General features: G+C 44.0%; 1 protein-coding gene across 2 annotated transcripts; it reads right to left on the bottom strand.

Annotated features, from left to right (window-relative positions):
* Positions 1 to 1,975: 1,975 nt before the first annotated feature.
* On the bottom strand, positions 1,976 to 21,270 carry BPNT2 (3'(2'), 5'-bisphosphate nucleotidase 2). 2 transcript variants are annotated; one of them, XM_084859557.1, is made up of 5 exons: positions 20,888 to 21,270; positions 10,305 to 10,464; positions 8,897 to 8,992; positions 6,967 to 7,128; positions 1,976 to 4,038 (listed from the first exon to the last, which is right to left on the bottom strand). In XM_084859557.1, exons 1-5 carry the CDS (start codon positions 21,254 to 21,256, stop codon positions 3,767 to 3,769), a joined length of 1,059 nt encoding a protein of 352 aa, XP_084715683.1. In that variant the 5' UTR covers positions 21,257 to 21,270; the 3' UTR covers positions 1,976 to 3,766. The 2 variants fall into 2 exon arrangements, with proteins under 2 accessions (XP_084715683.1, XP_084715684.1); XM_084859558.1 differs by lacking the exon at positions 6,967 to 7,128.
* Positions 21,271 to 24,929: the final 3,659 nt, after the last annotated feature.

Genomic DNA, 24,929 nt, shown 5'->3' with positions numbered 1-24,929 from the left:
GCCAAGGAGCCTTGCCAACGGGCTGGCTGGGTCCCTAGGTTTGGGCTGGCCGGGCACAAGACAGAACTCAGTTCCAAAGAGGTACACATGCAAGTTTGCCCTATAAGTACTAGCTGACACATAAAACGTCCTAGCACTCACACACATTTTTCTAAATAAAAGAGCTGGAAAGTTTTTTTAAAAATGAACCAGAAGTGTGATTCTTACACTTCTAGTCATCTCTAGCAAGTATCACCAAGATTTAAAGGTGCGTATACACAACGCTGGGATGGAAGGATGGAAAACTGGAGAGATCTGGTGCATACGTTTAGTACACCTGATCCCTCCAGTCCAGTGGCATGAAAGCAGTAGCAAGGCCAGCGCTCACCCCACTCTTGCATTGTCAGTTTAGTGCCAAAACCCCCAGAGGTTGCAGGAGAATAAAGACTGGCCCAATAGAAACTTAGGAATATAAATGTCAGAGCTTGAAAGCACGATCCCACCTAGTATGACACATTGGCCACAAGCAAACAAATGTACCTTGACAGGCCCTGCACCCCCTTGAAAAGCATGCACCTTTACCACATGCTTAATGTTTTACAGCTTGCAGCCATTTGGGGCCAAGGGCCTGCGCTTAAACAGGAATTAATTCTTCTGTTGGCTATTTTGAACCATCAGTGGGATATGACCACACTTAAGCCAAATATCCTGTCCTTTTGCCCAAACCAGAAATGTAACTTGTAAGTGTTCTTGTACAGAAATGGCTCTTGTAGCAGTTATGTATATGCAGATGGTATGGATGAAACCAGGAGAACTTGAGGCTACATATCTCCCAGAGCAAATGCAGCCCAACTTATTTAATCAGAAACACACACATTTAGCATTATTTTGCCACAGCACAACTGCTCCTTGCAGGCATTTATCTGAAGGGCAAAATGTGCTCAAGTCACTTGGGCAACTGCTTTCCCCTTTTCAGTATATTGCCCCAAAGAGAGAATTGTTTTAAGAGTTCAAAGTGCATTGAGAGAAGCTGCTCTTCCCATCCTGCCCCCTCTCCAGCAAACAAAACGTGTTTGTCCCGCTGTCACCTGTTTACCAGAAGCAAACACAGCACGGGAGTGTGCACCATGAATAGTGATCCTTCTTCCAAAGGGCCTTCAACTATGGGGAAAGCCCATTGTTCATCTCTAGCTTAAGAGTGCATCTTTTTTCAACAGCAGAAACAGAGCCAGCTGCACTTAAGCTCAACCTCAAAAAGCTTTAAAGGAATCTGAAAAAGACCTTTGTTCTGTTGCAGCTTCACATACTGCACATCGGTATTGCACTTTCAAAAGTTCAGTGCTACACATGCAGTGTCTAGTTTGCAATCCTTACAATGACCCTGTAAGGTAAGTCAGTAGTCTTATCCCCCATATTGCAGACTGGGGAGAGGGAGGGGACTGAGAGAGAGCGAGTGGCATGTAAAGGCCAGCCCTGCGTTCATAGGAGAAGCAAGAATCAAACCAGGACCCTTCTGATTCATACCTCAGTCTTAGCCACTCATGACAAACATTCTCCCAGTATGCTGCCGTTGTTGTTGTTGTTCAGTCGTTAAGTTGTGTCCGACTCCTTGTGACCCCATGGACCATAGCATGCCAGGCCTTCCTGTCCTCCGCTCTCTCCCGGAGCGTGCTCAAGTTCATATTCATGGCATCGGTGATGCTATCTAGCCATCTCATCCTCTGCCATCCCCTTCTCCTTTTGCCTTCATGCTGCTTGCTGTATATGGAACTAAATATATCCAGACCTCAGTTTCTGAAATGCAATACTACGCAAGACATAAGTTTCCAAGAATGAAAGTGACCGCAACATCACACAAGTGGGATATCCCGCCCCCCCCCGCACACACACACACACACACACACACTGCCCTCCCTCATGCCACCAGCAGAGAAATATTAATCTGTGACTTCAAGTGTGGTATCTGTAACCGTCAGAACTGTCAACAAGAATTAGATTCCATTTGTAAAGCATTTAATTTTCAAATAGTCTTGTGTCAAAAATGTACTGCCCCATGAAACTGAACTGTGGCTCAGTAGTTTGGAGAAACAGACAGAGAGAGAGAGCGAGTGCCTGCCTCATTTTAACACATTAATGGAATAAACTAGTTATAAAAGGAAAGTAGCATTCCAATAAGATTCAGTTTGGGGAACATTTCTAAAGGGCACACACCTCCAAGCACTTATTTTAAAAAGAAACTTTTAACAAGTATTACCAACCAAGCAAAGATAAGCTTATTTCTGAGTAGACATGTATAGGATTGCACTGTCTGACAAATCACCTGTTTTCTAAAATGATCAAATTAAGTTAACATACTACCAAAAGCACTGAGAAAAAGAACCTTTACAATATAATAGAAAATGAAACATTTTTGTGAGTTACATATACACTGACATGTTTTTCTATTCTGACTTTCAACTAGCTTTCTGCAACCAAGATTTCAAACACAGTACTCAATTTTATTTTATCATTATTTTTGGCATTTGCCTGAGCCAGTTCATTTGAGGCCTGCATGGCAACAGCTTATCTAGGAGGCCCAAATCCCAGAGTTTTTGCTTGCTGTCGGCCCCACAAATTAATGGGAGGATTTAATCTGCTATCAAAGCTGGATTAATCACATAAATTAACTTTAAACTTGCAAACCAACTTTTCACAGAGTTTAGATTTTGTTTTTAATTGCCACCTATATTCATCACAGTAATACAAACCCTTAGTGTTTTGCATCAAGAAGCAAAAGTGTAGCTTTCTTCATCATGGATAATTTTAAAGGGAGGACAATAAGCTATCGATTACACTGATGCTCCTCTGAACCCTGACAGTTTCTACAATCCTCATGCAAGGCTCAAATGCCAAGCAGCATACAGGGTGAGAGCTCTATACTGGCAAACCTGGGGAACATTTTTTAAAGGGAATTTCTGCAATGTAATATTAAGGACAGCTGGCAAGACACTTCAGATTCCCTGTAAAAAGTTTCACGTGATGTATCATCATCATTGTACGTTAGCAAAAAATAAAAAATAATCCGAGTTTCTCTCATCAGGTAGCTTAATAAATGATCAAAGACAGATGACTATTTTGTGAGCTCAACACTGAATGTTAAATATTTAAGGAACTCAACAGTTTAAAATGGCAATATTCAACAACTGAAACTGTACAGGGAACATATTTTCTTTTAAAATAATCCACAGAAAGAATGTTATAATAAAACTACACAAATATTAACACTCCCATCCATATTAAGCTGGTCTGAATGTTCAGGTAAACATTAAAAATAGATCCAAACATTTCCTTTACCAATTCAAATTGTACCCAAGATGCCACATGAAGTTGCTTCAGCTTTCTTAGATTTTGTAATCCAAAGGAATTAAGAGTATCTGTCCATGGATTTCAAGTGAGCTTTTCTTCAAGTGGCTAGACAATACAAAGATTACTATAATAGAATGTGAAGGTTTACCAGAACCAAATTTGTATGTGCTTCCATTATTATAAGCACCCATCTGGATTTCTCCGTTGTGTTAGGGACATGAAACACAGTCTCAAAAATTCAAAGCTTGACAATGAGACAAAGATACCTTGTGTCCCAATAATCTTGCTTCTAAACACTGCCATGGTTTATGTGGTCCCTCCAAAAACCTACCATGGTCTATATGTAGTCCTCCAAACACAGACCTTTAGTGCACTATCTTCCCCCTGCAACAGACCATTTTAGGCTCCAGAAAGTACAATTCGCTTGTTCACTCTTCAGAACTTAATTCTGTGATGACCTGTCCAGAACGGGAAGTTTTTCAACCAGTGCCCTGTGGTTTATATTGATGCTAGCTATGAGCCCATCTTCATTGCCATCTGAACCAGTGTAGCTAATTTCTTCCCCTGCCAGTGTAGTCATTTGACCTCCTAAAGCGTTCAGCACGGCATTGCCAGCACAGATGTCCCACTTTTTGATGTACGTTACATGAATGTACACATCAGCTTTTTCTTGGTTTGCCTCAGGCACGTCAAGTAGTGATAAAACTTTATATCCTAAGGGGAAATGAATAAAACGTTATTATGTATTCTACAACCACAGGTGCATTTAGCCTCTCACTGTATACAACGCATTTAAAAGTATGCTTATATGCGTGCGGAAAACCCCTAAATTCACTTAACCTTTGGATTTAGTTACATAACTGAAAAACTTAACGGAAATTTTAATGAACAACAGTCTCATTCCCTGTTTTCTTTTAACTCTGCTTATGTAACTACGTGAACACAAAAAATGATGACCATCTCCAATGTGCAGGTCTGGGCAGTGATCGTCATTCACTACAATTACATGATTATGGAAAAGCACAGGTCCCTCACCCTGAGGCTCCCTGCCTTCAAAAGCAAGTACATGGGAAGCTTGTTGATTAAGGGTAACTGGAATTTTTTGCTCAAAATGATTTGCTTCTGTAGTACATGACCTTTGTGTTTGCAGGTACTGTGTATCCTGGCTTATTCTAGGAACTGATATGTGGATTGTGGGAGCCAAGGGTTTGTGTATGATAGACCGAAAGGTGTTTGGGACTCTTCCATCTCTATACGTTGCTAATTACTCATAACTAGCAACTTCAAAAAGCCTCCAGTGTCCTTGATTCTTTAAATAAGCCTTAAAACATATTACAATATGCAGCAATAGTTTTTTAAAATGTACTTTATTGTGTTGGGTCTTACGGTTTTATTGATAATATTATTGATGGTTCTTTTTTATTATTTGTATGTTGTTGTACACCACTTTTGTCAACTGTATAGTTGAACAGAAGCATATAAACAGAAATAAATAAGTAGGTAGATCTGCAAGGCAAACTTGGCAAATTTCGCACACTACTTTTATTTTTTAGTTGCATAATAATATCAGGAAGAAGAAAACATAGCGACTTTACCTTTCTCAACCATGTGCAGTATCCCATGGATTTAATATTTCTAAATGAACTATTCGCTCATTTTATTACTCAGAGAATGTTCTTCCACGTACCATTTTAAATCTTACAGTCGCTTTTAAGAACATAAGAAGAACCCTGCTGGATCAGACCAAGGTCCATCTAATCCAGCATTCTGTTCACATAGTGGTCAGCCAGCCACCTTTATATTGCTGCAGTTTAAACTTATAATTGCTCTTGTATTACTTTGTCATGCAACAGTTTGGGGTTTCATTTCCAGAGCTGTTAATCTCTAAAAGACCCACTATTTAGCGAAAGCCTGCTCCACCAAATTAGTATATTCATGCTGCAATCCTACACACACTTACCTGAGAGAAAACCACATTGAACTCAATGGGCCTTACTTCTGAATAGACACGTGTAAGGATTGCTGTGCTTTCCCTCCACCACTATCTCTTCCATCCAAACACATCATTTCCTCCCTCTTCTCTCACAAATTAGCGTACATGTGAAGCATGTCCCCATCCCACACAGAATCCTAAAAATGTCTGATATTTGATATTTATGTATGTATGTATGTATGTATTCATTCATTCCATTTCATTTCTATACCACCCAAAAGCCGAAGCTCTCTGGGCGGTTCACAAAAATTAAAACCAAACAGCACACAATAAAACAATTTAAAATATATAGAACATTAAAACCACAACATAACAGTTCAACCACAATAAAACCTAGCAGCAGTGCAGGAGTTTAAAATACAGATTTAAAACAGCAACGCTAGAAGTCTAGAAAGCTAAAATGCTAAAATGCCTGGGAAAATAAAAAGGTCTTCATCTGGCGCCGAAAGGAATACAATGTAGGTGCCAGGCGACCCTCACTAAGGAGCTTATTCCAGAGCCGGGGTGCCACAGCAGAAAAAGCCCTCCTCCTAGTAGCCACCCGCCTCACTTCCTTTGGCAGGGGCTCATGGTGAAGGGTCGCTGACGTTGATCTTAAGATCCGGACAGGCACATATGGGAGGAGGCGATCCTTCAGGTAACCTGGCCCCAGCTGTTAAGGGCTTTAAATGTTAATACCAGCACTTTGAATCGGGCCCGGAAATGGACTGGCAGCCAGTGCAGCTGGAAAAGTACTGGCGTAATATGAGCTCGCAGACCAGTCCCTATTAACAATGTTGCTGCCCTATTTTGGACCAGCTGAAGTTTCCAGACCGTTTTCAAAGGCAGCCCCACGTATAACGCATTGCAGTAATCCAGATGAGAAGTTATCAGAGCATGGATAACTGTAGCTAGGCTATCTCTGTCCAGATAAGGGTGTAGTTGGTATACCAGCCTAAGGTGATAAAAAGTGCTCCGTGCCACTGAGTTCACCTGTGCCTCAAGTGACAGTTCTGGATCCAAGAGCACCCCCAAACTACGAACGTGATCCTTTAGGGGGAGTGCAACCCCCTCCAGAACAGGTTGAATATCACCTAGCCGGGCAGACAAACCACCCGCCAACAGTACCTCCGTCTTGTCTGGATTGAGTTTCAGTTTACTGGCCCTCATCCAGTCCATTACCATGCCTAGGCACTGATTCAGAACAGCCACTGCCTCAGCTGGTTTTGATGAGAAAGCGAGGTAGAGCTGGGTGTCATCCGCATATTGATGGCACCTCAGCCCACACCTCCGGATAACCTCCCCCAGCGGTTTCATGTAGATGTTAAACAGCATGGGGGATAAAATAGAGCCCTGTGGAACCCCATGGCACAATTGCCATGGCACAGAGCAATAATCCCCCAGCACCACCTTCTGGAATCGGCCATCCAAGTAGGAGCGGAACCACTGTAGTCCAGTGCCTCCAACTCCCAACCCAGACAAGCTATCCAGAAGGATACCATGGTCGATGGTATCGAAAGCCACTGGGAGGTCCAGGAGAATCAACAGGGTCGCACTCCCCCTGTCCCTTTGATAAGCATAACCACATGCATTTCCAGTTTAGTAACGACTTCTACATGAATAATACTCCCCCAAATAAAACATGTGATTTAAGATGTAAGGTAACAAACCTGCTCCGCCAGCATTAACAATCTTAGTTTTATTTCCAAATGTCTGCGAAGCCACCTGCCTTACTTTCCCTTCATGAGACCGGGATACAATGATTGTTGGTGTCTGCTCATTGTAGGAAGACCGTGGTTTAATATTTGATCCTCCTTTGACCATTGCCCAGGCTGCAAAACAGATATATTTTGTTAGTGTGTCAGTGGATGCAGCCTTCAACTGCTTGGCAGGAGCATGAGTGTCTGCGGGTACCCAACGTTATCAGGGAAATCCCTGTTATCCTTCTGGAACCCCACTATTTCTTCCGGAATTTCACACATTCTTTGAAGAGGTATGGTCACTTATGCCTCTTCCATCTTCATGCTCTTTCCCCTCTGCCCTCTTTTACTGCTCAAAACTGGATTTGAGAGGCGTTGTGCTATTCAAGGCCACAATACACCCTACACAATAAATGGTAAACAAGTAAATTGAATTGATAACTATTACCCTTTATGGATATTGCTTTGTGACATCGTGCTGGAGTGAGAAATGAATCAGTCTTGCTGCTACCCAGAGCCTGCTTTGGGCACCTCCCTGTTTCCCTAAGGGACTCATGGATCATCCACAGTCAAGAGGTACAGCACAGGCTTTGCATGTAGAAGGTTGCAGGTTCAAACCTTGGCATCTCCAGTTAAGAGGATCAGGTAGCAGATTGTGAAAGATTTATCTCATCAAGATCCCAATCAGTGCTAATCAGAGTAGACAGTACTGGGCTAGCTGGACCAATAATCTGACCCAATACCAGTATGATTCAGGGTTGACAAATCTATCAAGTTCTATTCCATTCCATTCCATTCCATTCCATTCCATTCAGTTTCTCACTTTTCCAACATTAAAGTTATTTCTGCCCCATTTCTGCATCAGTATGTGTATTTTTGCTAAAATGCACACACAGGAATTCATTTGCATTTTGGGGCTCTCTTTCCACCCAACATACACATTTGTGTGCATTTTTTGATTTGTGAACTGTATCGCAAAATTCAGAAAAGTGAGACTATCATTGTATAACTGCTTTCTGGTTCGTGTGTACGCACAAGAAGTGCAAGTTTGATAGGTTCCCCATTAAAGCGCAAAAACAACGAATTGCTCAGCCATCCCTATCTATATACTTGGGAGCTGCTTGGCCAATGAACCGCTTACTTGAATAGGAGTGCAGAACAAATCTCAGAGAACTCCAGGCAATCATGGGTGCTTGGCTTCCTTGACTTGCTTAGGTTAAGCAGATATGTCAGACTGGGCAGCCAGCTGCCAAGATATGGTTCTTTGGGTGGCTTGCAGCTGAGATGGCAGGACAGTGGAGTCAAATGTTTGTGCCCTCCACCACCATTGGTGCATACGTGGAGGGTCCTGCAGCCATAGGGGATGACAGTCTACTGGATTAAGTTGAAGTTTTCAGGAGTAGAAACACACTGGGTCCCTCCCACAATATTTATTATGAAGGTTTTGGTATCATCTACTTTGCATACAAGTCATTCCTTTGGCCAGCAGAGCTCAGGTATGACAAGACACCACAGCATTGTTCACAAAATCTGCTGAGAGTTAAGAATCACATGACACTTATCATACTCAAAAGGCAATTCAAACTACAGTCCTACTAACATTTACTTTTGCGTAAAGCCTTATTGAAATCAATGGGGTTTACATTTGAGTAGATATGTACAGGACTGCACTGTCAGTGAACAAAGGCACAACTTGTGCTGCATTTATTTGGTTAGTTATACTTTGACTCGGCTAGGACAACCGTTACAGAACCGGGAGAGTGTACTCTTCTACAGAGATCCAGCTTCTACCTGCACATCAGAGCATTTTGAGTTGCTATGTTTCTCTTCCTGTAGTGCCAAAATAAAACTACAGCAACTATTCATAGCATTGTGATTTGAAATAAAATATGCCACATACCCGTGTATCCAGAAAATGGCTTGTGTATTACTCCTATCACTGGTTTACCATCTACAGCTGCACACACCATTGTAGTAACATACTGCCGAAGGTTCTCTGAAGGGAAAGTAAGAAGAATGCCAACACTTCAGATCCGTGTAAGACTAACCACAACACCCAAACCAACCTAAATTGTACAGGATTCTGAAAGGTAATATGCCATCTTGAAAAGTATAAAATATAGTCATTCCATGTTAAGATATTATACAGATATCTAGATTTAACAGTATTTCTGTAAGTATACAGTCCTAGTCTTCCCTGCCCACCCACCCCTCAAATTAGGCTTCAAACATTTTATTCACTTAACCTATGCATAAACACCAACACAAACCGCAGTTAGTTTGGATTTATTCTTCAGCAGAAGTGTTAACATGACTCAGAATGTACTTAAATAGCATTCACAATTTTGAACACAAATTAGATTCTTTTTATTCAACATCTTAACTGTCTTTTCAAATTTCAGATCTATACAGTTTTTCTGTTGTGCTGAATAACTTAAGAAATCAAACTAATGAAATATTCAGAAGACTGCTATATTTCATTATTCACAGAGCTGGTTCACATTTAATTCCAAACAGTGGTTTGATGGTATGGAGGAAAGCTTTATGCTTAAGTACTCTCTCCTCATTTGCATTTCCTCAATTAATTGATGTGTTTTGGATATAATGGCGAACTCTGATTTGTGCTAAAGTGGACCTAACTAGTTGAAGCAAGTGCATAGAGGGGGAAAGAGGGAGAGAAAGAGCATAAAACCTGCTCCTGCAGTGCCAAACCTAGACCATGGTTTATCTATGGGGACTTGGTATTACATCTGAACCAAGCCTAAATCTCAGTTTGTAGAACATTTCAATTGCCACATTAAGTGGTTTGTATAGCGTTGTTTCTGCATCTGTATATTTTATGTTAATTTTTTTCCATTTCAAGGACAGACTGAAAAAGAGCCTCCAAGAATTTTGTTCAAGTATGATTTATATGTATGAATAAATGCACACACTAGACTAAGAAAAACGCTACACCCAGGGTGATTTAAAAAATCACTGGTTTGTATTTCCAACATGATTTATGCTTCAAGACACAAATGTCTCACTCCAGGTGTCCATGAGACAGTTAAAGTGGCTTTTCACTAGCTGCACTATCCAAGATTAGGCAAGCTACTTCAATTTTTGGATAAAAGAACAGCTAGGCTTTCTGTTACCAAAATGTCAGTTTGATAACATTTTTTCTGCATTTATATTAACTATAATATAGAATTCATTTTTAACTGAATTCACACCAGTCATGACAGAAAGCAACTCTTGTGATAAGTCATTTTATAAGAAAGAGGGAAGCTACACAAAATAGCAAGCCAAAATTAACTCTCTGCTGTTACCTGTATATTCTTGAGTTGCGTCTAATGGATCAATCCACACTGTAACACTGTCTGCTTGGACCAATTTAGGTTGAATTTGTCTCTTCATATCTTCGGGAATAGTGCGGTCCCAGGAAATTATCTCCTGGTCATCTGCATCTACATGTTCTTCTGTATTTATCTAATGGCAAAACAGAGATATATTCTAATTAAATAAGCATGTAACTATTGCAATACTTCCCTTCCTCCCCTGGAACTTTCACTTCCAAGTGAGCACATGTAAAACCTTTTATAGCCATAGGTGACTGCTCAACTCATATTTCAACAAAGGAATTCAATTTTCCTCCCTGACAAAACAACCTTGTTTTACAGCATGCTATTTTTTAAAAAAAAATCTATTATATTGTCAGAATCCTAACCCATTAAGAAATCAGAACACTACAATCAGCCAACTGATTAAATCTATTATACTGAAAAGCATGTACATCTATCCTTACAAATATCAACATAGAACCTCAAGTACACTGAAGATCTGTACAGACGTGAGAATGCATACAAACCTCTTGGAAAGCTGGGTTTCAACCCACCTAGCTACAGGAATCCTTACACAGCAATTTTTTGTAGTCAGAACATTTAGTCTACTCTGAATAAAAAAACCAAACTCCACATGTGGTGATCTATACTCATGAGCTTTGCTGGCTATTAAAAAAGGCAAATTAAATGCCAGGCTCTGAGAAGGAACAATGAAAGTTGACCCTTGGGTAGAAAAGGGGCAGGACCTCAGAACATGGTGCAGTGGGGTAGATGTCTTAAGCTCAATGTTACAGATGTTGGTATCTTGCTGGGAGGCCTTTTGTGTCTTAAACAGCTGTGTGGCAGGTTGAAATGCAGCTGGGGACTTTTCTCTGTTGGATTTCTGCCTGACATGCATCTGTTAGAGACAAAATATTCCTACCAGGGAAAACTGCATAGCCATGAACATCTATGTTAACTCTTCCTCCCTTGCCTCCCTGCCCTCCATGGATGGCTGGAGTCATGATGGGTTGAAAAACATTTTTCTCCAATATGTTGGACAGCTTTTGGTTCATGTGCCTGCCCTTCTTCAAGAACCTCTGTTCTATACACAAATATAATCTCAAGTATATATGAGAGCCAGTGTGGTGTAGTGGCTAGAGTGTTGGATTGGGAGTCGGGAGATCCGGGTTCTAGTCCCCACTCAGCCATGGAAGCTCACTGGGTGACTTTGGGCCTGTCACAGACTCTCAGTCCAACCCACCTCACAGGGTTGTTGTTGTGAGGATAAATTGAAGGAGGAGGATTATGTACGCAGCCTTGGGTTCCTTAAGGAGGAAAAAAGGTGGGATATAAATGGAATGAACGAGTATGCTAAAACAGCATCACAAATGGCCATCCTGGAAACCTGATTGAAGGGATTGGGTAAAATAAGACATATATAAAAATAAGACCTTAAACCCACCTTGTCAAACTTAACTTCCCAACTCCACGCTCCCAATACTCCCCACTGTTGGATAGATTGTTGACTATTACTTTGAGAACTGCTTCCTGTTTTTACAAAATCTCAAACTGCTGCTGCATAGAAGAATTAGCAGTCAACAATATAGAGTAAGGCAGGTTCTGGCAACCCAGAGCTCAACTACTTTCAAGTTAGTCCTCCTTCCACTTTGATGAAATATGGGTCTGTTAGTCACAGCCAGTAAGGAAATAGGTTACAATACAATCCCGGGGTGGGGGGTGGAGGATGGTTGTCACGTTTTCAAGAACAGATAAGGCGCATAAGCTGCATCTGAGAGAAGAACTGGGAGTCACAGGGCCTGGAATTCCCATACTCAGAGACCTAGAGTGCTTCCAGACAGAGGACTCCTAGTGCTAACAATCAGAAAGCATTGTGCAGCTATTCTCTTTTCTTCCTTAACAGATCTTTTTTCTCGTAAGAAAAAAGACGGAAGAAAGGGTGAGAAAACATGGAGAGGCTACAAATTGAAGACAACATTGTCTGGCCATCCCGTAAAATTCTGTGAATGGGAGTGTGATTGAACAATACAAGCTTCATCTGAAAGCACCCCCAGTGTGCCAGCAAGCAGGTCTAACAATTAACTGAATTAGCTTTTTCTTACAAAGAAACTGGTTCTATTCTGTGGGGATCTGATCAGTCTAACTTAAATCCAGCAAAAGCATTCATAGGTATCTGTGTTTAGATAATTTGTAGAATTGCATGACTCTGATATTTCCCAATGCACATACATTTCTGATTATTAGCCTATGACCATGGCATTATTAAGAGGGGCTCCCCTAGCCAATGTAAATTTCACTAATTAAGGATGCAATCCTATGCATGCTTAAACAGAAAAAAGTCCTACAGCTCTCAACATGCTGGCTGGGGAATGATGGGAGTTGAAGGACTTTTTCTGACTAAATATGTCTGATTGCACCGTAAAGTACTGAGGGTATGGATTTGCTGTTTTTGGCTGGCATTAGTAGCCAACCAAAAAAATGATCATCACTATGGCTGACGTGCTCCAGGCTGAGACTATCTGCAAGACAGTTTTCAGATCTAAGAGGAATTGGACAACTGCTCCATTTTCTGGCATTGCAGCATAAATGCCAAACCACTAGCTATGCTATGCCAGAGGACCATGTTTCTCAAAATACCCTAAACAAACAAAAATTCCATGACTTTTTGTTGTTGAAATGCCATCTCAGCTGTGCACTGCAATATTAAATTTTTCTTGGACACCCAGCATTGCAAGCAAGTATGTGGGAGCAGTTGCATATTCAGACCTAGTATTTTAGCTCGGTAATCATAGCAAGTTTTATAGAGTTCACTTCCTTGTAAAATCAAGGCAATTTGCCCATCACTATGAAATGAGGAATGGAAGATCTCTTTGGTAAAGGTTTCAAACTGTTCAAGGGGGTGAGGGAATAAATGGAGTCCTTTGATGAAGAGCTAACCCTGGCAAGCTCAGAGAGGACACAGACAAAAAAGCAAAGGCTTTAGAAAGGCAAAGCTTTCCACATGTTAATATTACAGCCGTCACATTCAGGTTTCCTCTGTCTACAGATCTCTTTCTCTATCAAGTCATAAACAGAGTATGGTCAGGAGCATTACTAGAGAAAACCTGTTCTCCAAGTTTTTGTCTGCCAGCTATCCACATTATCTCTCATATAACCTGCCAAAACACAAAATCAGATAGCTGGAAAATCTGAGCTGGACACACTAAAAATAATGTGTTTATGTTCAAATGGCCATAGAAATGCACTCCATTTGGAAGTACGTGTATCAGGGAGACCTAAATGGGCATAATGTAGGAGTTCCTGCAACCACACCTAATAAAATTTTTTAAAATGGAGAAGGAATGCCTTGATATTGATACCTTTTTGTGTACATAGCCCAGCCTACCCCACTCCCTTCCACCTACCGCCAATGTTCTATCAGAATATCACAGAAATACATTGAGATAATATGGGGAACCTACACAGTGTTCTTTAGAACAGCTCAGGAAAGTCCTAAATGGCCACAGGAATAACTTCAAAGTCCCATTGCCCCAATGGCCAGAGGCATCCTATGATGGTTATGCCTGCCCTGCCTTCAAATGCTGGTAGATATATGCTGTTCTTCTGAACATGACATAATGGAAACCTGGATGGACCATAAGGAGAGGCTATCAAGAGGCCAGGAATGATCCACATTTTGTGTGTTGCTTGTGTGTGAATACTCCAGTACAAAAATACACAAATACAAAAAGTCTTGTAGGAAATGCTCCTCAGAGTGACAACTGACACATATTTCAAAGCAGGGGTGTTTTGCACAAGGAGTTCTGGGAAACAAGAGGACTCCCTTGAACAACTAGTTGTCTTCTCTTGCCATTAAAGTTCTAAGTGATCTGGGTCCAGGGTACCTGTAGGATCACTTTTTTCATATGAAACTCTTGGTAATCTTAAGTCATCTGATGAGGTCCTGCTCTAGGTGATGCCCCCATCATGGGTTAGGCTGGTAAGAGCACCTCTCCTCATGGAATCTTCCCTTAGGGAAGCCCAACTGGCTAATCCTGGTTTAGCTTTGAGATCAGTTAAGACTGGACTACTGGGCCTTTGCAGTAGCAAGCCAAAGTTGCAATAGCATGCTGCTGTTTCATGCATTTAGCTGAGGTTTTGTATTAGTTCGTCTTGCTTTTAATCCATTTTGTATGTATATGAAATTTTATTATGTAAGCTACTCAAGTCCTGTTAGAGCCATGGAGTGGGGACATAAATTTAATATACAAATTACACAACTATTTTAACTGTGTTGCCTCAGTGGTTATGCAACCCACTTCCCCAATAGCAAAAACACAGTCCTTCTGGAACAAAGATATACAAAGGATGTACTGGAATCTTGCACGATGATCTTTTGAACATACCAGGTATACCCCAACAGCATACACTGGCTTTCCTCTAAAATAACCATAGCTTGATGGGTTGCCAACTTCCAGAAAAAGAACTGTATTTGGACAAACTGGGAACTGGGAATATGACACTTAGGATACATCAGGACCCCTTCATGGATCACTGCCTTGTTGTGGCGAAGGGGCTTGCGTAACTCAGTGAAGCCATAAGCTATGCCGTGCAGGGCCACCCAAGACGGACAGGTCATGGCAGAGAGTTCTGACAAAATGTGGTCCACTGGAGAAGGAAATGGCAACCCACTCCAGTATTCTTGCCAAGAAAACCCCATGGAACGTATCACAAGGCGAAAAGATATGACGCCGGAAGATGAGCCCCTCAGGTCGGAAGGTGTCCAATATACTACTGGGGAAGAGCAGAGGGTATTTCCAAGTAGCGCCAGAAAGAGTGAAGCGGCTGGGCCAAAGCCGAAAGGACACTCAGCTGTGGATGTGTCTGGTGGTGAAAAGAAAATCCGATGCTGTAAAGAACAATATTGTTTAGGAACCTGGAATGTCAGATCAATGAATCAAGGTAAGCTGGAGGTGGTCAAACATGAGATGGCAAGATTGAACATCGACATCTTGGGAATCAGCCAACTAAAATGGACAGGCATGGGCGAATTTAATTCAGGTGACCATCATATCTACTATTGTGGGCAAGAATCCCTTAGAAGAAATGGAGTAGCACTCATAGTCAACAAAAGGGTGGGAAAAGCAGTACTGGGGTACAATCTTAAAAACGATAGAATGATCTCAGTACGAATCCAAGGCAAACCATTCAACATCACAGAAATTCAAGTCTATGCCCCAACCACTGAGGCTGAAGAAGCTGAGGTTGATCGGTTCTATGAAGACCTACAACACCTTCAAGAAGTAACACCAAAAAAAAATGTCCTCTTCATCATAGGGGATTGGAAGGCTAAAGTAGGAAGTCAAGAAATCACCGGGATAACAGGCAAGCATGGCCTTGGTGTACAAAATGAGCAGGACAAAGGCTAATAGAGTTTTGCCAAGAGAACACGCTGATCACAGCAAACACTCTTTTCCAACAGCACAAGAGACGACTCTACACATGGACATCACCAGATGGTCGATATCGAAATCAGATTGATTATGTCCTTTGCAGCCAAAGATGGAGAAGCTCTATATAGTCAGTCAAAACAAGACCTGGAGCTGACTGTGGCTCAGATCATGAGCTTCTTGTTGCAAAATTTCGGCTTAAATTGAAGAATGTAGGGAAAACTACTAAACCATTCAGGTATGACCTAAATCATATCCCTTATGAATACACAGTGGAGGTGAGGAATAGATTTCAGGGATTAGACCTGATAGACAGAGTGCCTGAGGAACTATGGACGGAGGTCCGTAACATTGTTCAGGAGGCAGCAACGAAATCCATCCCAAAGAAAAAGAAATGCAAGAAAGCAAAGTGGCTGTCTGATGAGGCTTTACAAGTAGCTGAGGAAAGAAGGGAAGCGAAAAGCAAGGGAGAAAGGGGAAGATATATCCAACTGAATGCAGAGTTCCAGAGAATAGCAAGGAGAGACAAGAAGGCCTTCTTAAATGAACAATGCAAAGAAATCGAGGAAAACAACAGAATGGGAAAGACTAGAGATCTCTTCAAGAAAATCGGAGATCTCAAGGGAACGTTTTGTGCAAAGACGGGCATGATCAAGGACAAAGAAGGCAGGGACCTAACAGAAGCAGATTAAGAAGAGGTGGAAAGAATACACAGAAGAACTATACAGGAAAGATCTGAATGTCCCTGATAGCCATGATAGTGCGGTCCCTGAACTTGAGCCGGACATCCTAGAAAGTGAAGTCAAGTGGGCCTTAGGAAGCATTACTAACAACAAAGCCAGCGGAGATGACAGTATTCCAGCTGAGCTATTTAAAATCCTAAAAGATGATGCTGTTAAAGTGCTGCATTCAATATGCCAACAAATTTGGAACACTCAACAATGGCCGCAAGACTGGAAAAGGTCAGTTTACATCCCAATTCCAAAGAAGGGCAACGCCAAAGAGTGTTCAAACTACCGCACAATTGCGCTCATTTCACATGCCAGCAAGGTGATGCTCAAAATCCTACAAGCTAGGCTTCAGCAGTATGTGAACCGAGAACTACCGGAAGTACAAGCTGGGTTTCGAAGAGGCAGAGGAACTAGAGATCAAATCGCCAACATTCGCTGCATCATGGAGAAAGCAAGAGAATTCCAGAAAAACGTCTTATTTCTGCTTCATTGACTATGCTAAAGCCTTTGATTGTGTGGATCACAACAAACTGTGGCAAATTCTTAAAGTGATGGGAGTACCAGACCACCTTACCTGTCTCCTGAGAAACCTGTACGAGGGTCAAGAAGCAACAGTAAGAACCAGACATGGAACAACCGATTGGTTCAAAATTGGGAAAGGAGTACGACAAGGCTGCATATTGTCACCCTGCTTATTTAACTTATATGCAGAGTACATCATGAGAAATGCCGGGTTGGATGAATCAGAGGTCGGAATTAAGATTGCTGGGAGAATTATCAACAACCTCCGATATGCAGACGATACCACCCTAATGGCAGAAAGCGAAGAGGATCTCAAGAGCCTCTTGTTGAGGGTGAAAGAGGAGAGTGCAAAAGCTGGCTTGAAACTCAACATTAAAAAAACGAAGATCATGGCATCTGGCCCCATTACTTCCTGGCATATAGAAGGGGAAGAAATGGAAGCAGTGACAGATTTTACTTTCTTGGGCTCCAAGATCACCGCAGACGGTGACTGTAGCCATGAAATTAAAAGACGCTTGCTCCTTGGGAGGAAAGCTATGGCCAACCTAGACAGCATAGTAAGAAGCAGAGACATCACCTTGCCGACAAAGGTCCGTCTAATCAAAGCTATGGTTTTCCCAGTAGTAATGTATGGCTGTGAGAGCTGGACTATAAGGAAGGCTGAGCGCCGAAGAATTGATGCTTTCGAAGTGTGGTGCTGGAGAAGACTCTTACGAGTCCCCTGGACTGCGAGGAGGTCAAATCAGTCCATCCTAAAGGAAATCAACCCTGAGTGCTCATTGGAAGGACAGATACTGAAGCTGAAGCTCCAATATTTTGGCCACCTAATGCGAAGAGAAAACTCCCTGGAAAAGACCCTGATGCTGAGAAAGACTGAAGGCAAAAGGAGAAGGGGACGGCAGAGGATGAGATGGCTAGATAGCATCACCGATGCAATGAATATGAACTTAAGCACACTCCGGGAGAGAGCGCAGGACAGGAAGGCCTGGCGTGCTATGGTCCATGGGGTCACGAAGAGTCGGACACGACTGAACGACTGAACAACAACAATACATCAGGACTTTTAGACTGGGTTCACATGATTGGAAGGCAGTTAACTACGCTGGCTTGTTAACTACACTGTGCATGCCAGTCCCATGCTGGGGGAATTTGCATAATTACCCTCAGCAGTACAGCTCCAGGGTAGCTTGTTTCCATGGTTAACAAGCCACCCAGAACCCATGGGCTGTTGTAGGGTTCTATTGCAAATGAGGGAGTTCCTTATGGCATGAAACAAGTTGTGGAATCCTAACACATCCCAAAATTGTATAGGACTATACAAACATATATGTCAAGGGGCATTCCTAAAACAATGACATAATATCTAAGGCATTGCTAAGGTTTACAGGGTTCCAATGCATCCCTCTCTGAAAATTCGGGGGACAGGTCCTTTCCCAAAAAAAAGACAAATTGTTTGGGAAGTACCAGAATCCTAGAATAAAAATGAATTTTGGATGATTAATCCATATGAGGTCAGAGGGCTTTCCAAAACATTGCCTTAGACAAGTCATTATTAGATTCAGACCCCCCTCTATACAATGAGGATAATACTGATCTAGTTTACAGGGATATCATAAAGAATATAATGTAGTGAAACATTATGAATACTCAGAATGCATTACATAAGTGCTATTATTGTTACTGGTATTATTATTACTGCAGTCCTCTGGGCTCTTTAGAGGAAAGACATATGTCATACAGGTGAGAAAGATCACCTTTCCTTTAAAGTTACTGGGGTTCTATAAACAAGGAAGTGAGCATGCAAGTCAAAGGGTCTAAGCATTTTGGCATGAATATGAAAGGTTATCTCTTCAAGTTAAGGGATGAACCAACCGTAGAGTTTATGAAATCCAGAGGTCTCTCAGGATGTTCAAGAGGAAGAAAGCAGGTCCTGGACAAGCTCCTAAGGGGGAAGTGGTAGGACAGAAGAAAGGCTCTGTCTTCGGGGAGGGGGGGCAGGTAAACACAAGAGAGGAAGCAGGCTTCTGGTACATTTCTTTGGCTATTGAGGGCCTTCCTGAGATGGCCCACCTCCAATATGTCACAATGCTTCCTAACTGCAATGTGTTGTACATGGGGCTACCTTTGAAGGCAGCTCATAAACTTCAATTAGTTCAAAACAGAGCTGCTAGGATACTGACTGGGACTGGAAGATAAGATCATGTGGTACTCTGTCAGCTGCACTGGCTTCCAATTCAAAGTGTTGGTATGAACCTTTAAAGGCGCAATCCTGTGCATGTTTAGATAGAAAAAAATCCTACAATTCCAGCACCCCCCAGCCAGGATGCTGGGAGTTATGAGACTTTTTTCTCTCTAAACATGCATAGGATTATGCTCTAAAACCCTGAACAGCTTGGGACCAGAGTGTCTAATGGAGCATCTCCTCCCGTAAAGTACCTGCTTGGACCCTTATATCTTCAGAGGCCATCCTCCAGTTGTCCCCATAATTAAAATTATGTGGCTATGAGAGAGGACCTTTTCAATTGTGGCAACCTGTTCCTGGAATGCCCTCCGCAAGGAGGCTCACCTGGCGCCAACATTGTTATATTTTTGGTGTCAGTCAAAGACATTTCTTTTCTCCCATGTATTTTAGAGACGTAGGGCGCAAACCTATGCATCGACAGGAAAAGTCCTACAATTCCCACCATTCCCCAGCAAGCATGCCTGGCTGCGGAATGGTGGGAAGTGTAGGACTTTTTTCTGTCTAAACATGCATAGGATCACACCTTTAATTTTTTAAAAGGCTTTATGGCTATTTTTATACTGTTCTCTTTATCTATTCCTACGCTGTTTGTTGTTTTGTATTGGGTTGTATTCTTTTAAGTATTGGCAATCCACCCAGAGAACATCTGTGATTGGGTGGATTAAAAATATAATACATAAATAAAAACAAAATTAATACTGGCAGCAGTCACGGCTGAAGGATAGCGTTTCTTTTAGATAAAAACAAAACAGGGAGCGACTAGGGCCTACGCAAGAGCACAGGGTATGTTTAAAGATGATGAGCATTATGGAAAAGAAGCCCTATGAGGAAAGATTGAAGGAACTGGGTATGCTTAGCTTGAAGAAGTCTGAATGGGGACATGAACAGCTGATATAGATGAAGAGTCATATAAAAGGGAGCAAAGGCTTGTTCTCTGCTGCCCCAGAAAATAGGACTAGATCTAATGAGTTTAAGTTACAGGAGGCCAGATTTTGGTTGAACGTTCGGGAAAACGTCTTAAGAGTTAGAGCAATTGGGCAATGGAATCCATTACTCAGGGGAGTCGTGGGCTCTCCCTCGCTGGAGGTCTTCAAGCAGCAGGCCAAAAAATCTCTTGGGGATCCTGCCTTGAGCAGGGGGTCAGCCTGGATCAGCCTTCCCCAAGCTGGGGCCCTTCAGGTGCTGGGAACTGTAGATACTTGGAATTGCAGACCAGCACATCCGGAGGGCACCAGGTTGGGGAGGGCTGACCCTGACGGGGTGGGTGGGTGAAGAACCCGAGCCTGCCCAGATGTTGTGGGGCTCCATCAGCTCCAGCCAGCATGACTGGTGGCCGGGGCTGCTGGGAGGCGTAGCCAAGCAACATCTGGAGGGCCACAGGCCTAGGGGCCGTATTACAGCCTTCCCCAACCTGGCGCCCTCCAGACGGGTTGGACAGCGACTCCCATCATTCCCAGCCAGCACAGCTGGCTGGGAATGATGGGAGTCGCTGTCCAACCCGTCTGGAGGGCGCCAGGTTGGGGAAGGCTGCTCTGTGAAACGCCTTCATGCCGGAGGCTCGGAGCTGGGGCCCTGCCCTGGGCCCCAGCACCTCTCCTGAGAGCCCCAGCCTCGGCGGGGCCGCCCGGGGGAGAACGCGCCCCGCACCTGCACGCCGGGGAAGGCGGCCTTGAGCAAGAAGTACATCTTGCGGTTGGAGAGCAGGTCCCCGCTGGTCATCTTCTCCTCGGCCCCCTCGCGGGTCTTGCCCTTGGCCTTCTCGTGGAGGACGTTGCCCTCGCGGACCCGCTTCACCTCCGCGCCGCCCTCGACGGCCGCCGCCACCGAGGCCGCCAGCAGCTCCCGCAGGTCCACCGCGCCGGCGCCGCCCGGCGCGGCCCCCGCCGGCCCGCCCAGCACCAGGAAGGCGAAGCGGCCGGCCAGGAAGCCCGAGTAGAGGTGGTAGAGCACGCCGAGCCCCAGCAGGCAGAAGACGGCCACCCCCAGCGGGGACAGGCGGATGCCCATCGGCGCCATGGCCGGCGGAGGGAGGCGCGGCGGCGGACGAGGGGGAGGGGCGGGGCGCCGCGCGTCGTCACCGGGCGCCCATGTCGCCTCACGGCCGGCGGCGCGCTCGGCCCCGCCCCTCGCCCCGCCCCGCCCCGCCCCGAGGAAGGCGGGCCGGCGCCTCTGAGGCGGGCGGGCGGGCGACGCCCCTTTCCCCGCATCCACTGAGGGGCGCGGCCTCCACATCCGGGTTAGTCGAGGGGCGGCCCTGCCGGGCTTGCCGAGGAGCCGGCCCGAGGAAGGCGCAGAGCCCCTCTCCCTTCTGCGCCGGCGCCTGGCGGGCTGAAGGCGGTTGGCGGCTGGGACGCGCTTGCCGCAGGACGACGCGGCGGGACGTAGACGTAGGAAAAGGCGAGAGTCGCCCGCCCTCACGCTAGATGGCCTTGTAGGCCCCTTCCAGCCCTACTGTTCTATGAAGTCCCGCGGACGCTGGTGGCTGCGATTTCGGTGCGGCCGGGGCCCCTTTTCTGGGTTTCAGTCGGAGCCAGGCAGCGCTCTAGAGGGGCTCTCCAAGGTGCTGAACCTATGGCGGGGTTGTTGTTGTTCGGTCGTTCAGTCGGGCCCGACTCTTCGTGACCCCATGGACCACAGCACGCCCGGCCTGCCTGTCCTGCGCTCTCTCCCGCAGCGTGCTCAAGTCCATATTCATTGCATCCGTGATGCTATCTAGCCATCTCACCCTCTGCCGTCCCCTTCTCCTTTTGCCTTCAGTCTTTCCCAGCATCAGGGTCTTTTCCAGGGAGTTTTCTCTTCGCATTAGGTGGCCAAAATATTTGAGCTTCAGCTTCAGGATCTGTCCTTCCAATGAGCAGTCGGGGTTGATTTCCTTCAGGATGGACTGATCTGACCTCCTCGCAGCCCAGGGGACTCGCAGGAGTCTTCTCCAGCACCACACTTCGAAGGCATCGATTCTTCGGCGCTCAGCCTTCCTTATAGTCCAGTGGCCACCAGCCCTGATGGCTCTGTGCTACCTTCAGTAGCAGAGGCAGTATACTTATGTGCACCGGTTGCTGGGGGACATGGGCGGGGTGTGTGTGCTGTGGCACTCGTGTCCAGCTTGTGGGTTTCCCATGGGCAGCTGGTTGGCCACTGTGTGAACAGAATGCTGGACGAGGTGGACCCCTGAAGGTCCGATCCAGCATGGCTCGTCTTACGTTTTTATGAGTTCTGGCTGGTTCTGGCCCCCAGCACGGATGCTCAGCTCCACCGAAATCGGAGCCGCTAGCCTCCGCTGGACAAGTCTGTAAGCTGAAAGATCAGCACATCTGGGAATCAGTCCGCCTCCTCCGCCGAGCATGCCCAGGAGCAGCGGAGGAAGCCACCTCCCCTTCCTGCTCCTGCCCTCAGTCCCCCTGTGTTCTTTCTACACCAGGGGCAGGAGATAGATTTGGATATACAGAGAGCCTTGTGGCAACTTCAAGACAATCACAGTTATTCTGGCATAAGCTTTCGTGGACTATATAGCCCACTTCATCAGGTGCATGGTGTCTTATGGAGAGTGGCAGGTTTATATAGTGGAAATATGATGAGGGGATAGTTTGTTGATTTTTCTTGGGAGCCCAAACAACATCAAGACTGTGGGAGGGGGGCTCCAACCCTTTCCCCCCTCTGCTGTCCCACTTGGAGTGCCCCCATCACCTGCTCCTTGCAATGGGAGGAAAGCTACTGGCCTCAACATCAATGGGGGTGGGTGGAATCAAGCCAATTCCTTGAGGAATCTGGAAAATTCCTCAAAAGTTCACGCCCGATTATTGTCTGAGTGGCTGGCTCCTAAACTAAAGTCTATGAAACGTTGACACAAATGTCTGAACCTTTGAAGTGATTAGTACCTGAGATTTTTTTAGACTAACAATTGGAAGTAGTGGTTTGCTTTGTAATGTACAGTGCAATAATGAAACTAGCCAAAGTATTGCATTCTATCTTCATACCTAGGGAAGAAAAATTATAGCTGCAGGCAGATGAAGCTAACTAGCTTTTTGTGTGTGTGCTTGCTGCTGTTTTGAGTTTTACAGTTTAAACCAGAAGGGTGAGCATTTGTTTCTTCTGGCTGCTACAATCTGAGAGAACAGGGGAGGAAGGGGTATAGAGGAAGTTGCAAGTCTAGTTATGATTCAATGCTGTACATTCAGGTTTCTTCTCACAATATAATCTGTATGTCCAGATATATATTTGCAAGTGCCATCCACGTTTCATGCAGTGACTTCAATTATGCAGGAAATAACCTGTGAATCACAGGAACATGAATAAATGTAAATCATAGGAAGATTATATGAATCTGAGGGGGATCAGAACAATAAATTGATTTGCTGTACCAATATATATCTCAATGTGATTTATATATAAAAAGCTATGATGGCACATTCTGTTCATGTCAAGATTGTCCATGGTTATCTTGGAATTAGATTTAAGGAGAGTTCCATCATACAGGTATTTAACTAAGGCTGCAGTCCTATGCATACTTACATGGGTGTAAGTCCCATTGAAGCTAGTGGGACTTCTGTGTGTAAACATGCATAAGACTGTAATGCATAATGTCTGCTGGTGTATGGCAAGAACTTTTGTTGTATACCTGTCAGGACGTGAGCCTGCAGAGAGTCATGAACCTAGGCCCTGAGATATATTAGGCAGAGATGCCGTCATGTGCACCACAGCCAAGCTCTGGCCAAATTAGAATTCTATAGGGAAACCAACAACCAGATCAGGAAGAAAGCCTCAGCCACAGGCAAGGCACATGGAACTGCCTAACTCATAGGGATATAGGAACCTGCTTTACACTGAGTCAGATCCTTGGTCCATCTAGCCCAGTATTGTTGACACTGACTGGCAGCAAAGGCTCTCCAGGGCTTCAGGGAGGAGTTTTTCCCACCCTACCTGGAGAGGCCAGGGACTGAACCTGGGACTTTCTGCATGCAAAGCAGCTGCTCCACCACTGAGCGATGTCGCTTACTAGATAAGAGGACTAAAAGTAAAGAGGACATTTACTGTAATAGACTGCCTTTTTTTTCAACTTGCTGGCCCTCTCCACTCTGACTGTATCTGTGTAACATGGTTACATCTATATAGATATCCAACAGTAATCACAAAACATTTTTGCTTTCAAGACCAAAAAGCCAGTCCGCATTATCTTCATGGTACAGGTACTAAAGTCCCCAAATTTAAGTACATGGTAAACTGAGTAAATTTCATTAGTAAAGAGAGGCCAAAAAAGCACTTTACAATTCAAGATTTAACTGAAAAAAAAGTTTATTTCTGTGTTTTCAAGAAATGTATCACATTTATACTTTGTAAAGTTATTCATTTGCTGAAGACAAAAGACCAGAAATCAGTAGTTATAATTCATTAAAGAACTGAAATACGCCTACCCATTTTTCAGATCTCAAATGTTTCAGAAACCTGTAAACATTATTGCTTTTCTGAACTGAAGTGACTTAGTAGCAACTCTACAGCTAAGATTGCCAATGCAAATTCTTAGTATAAAAATATTTATAAATCTTAACATGTGTGCACACACGTACACACACACACTCAGAACAATTATATCCTTGCCTCTTCAAAAACGAAGCTGCACTTTTAAAATTAGCTCAATTTTGCTCCCGCCTCCTTTGTGTCAGTTATTAATAGTGCAATCCTATGCATGTTTACT

This window comes from Heloderma suspectum, chromosome 5 (assembly GCF_057233095.1).
Source record: "Heloderma suspectum isolate Gila_16-S chromosome 5, 16-S_ref, whole genome shotgun sequence".
Lineage (NCBI taxonomy): Eukaryota > Metazoa > Chordata > Lepidosauria > Squamata > Helodermatidae > Heloderma > Heloderma suspectum.
Note: the sequence above shows the minus strand (reverse complement) of the source record. Positions and strands in the feature narration are given on the sequence as shown.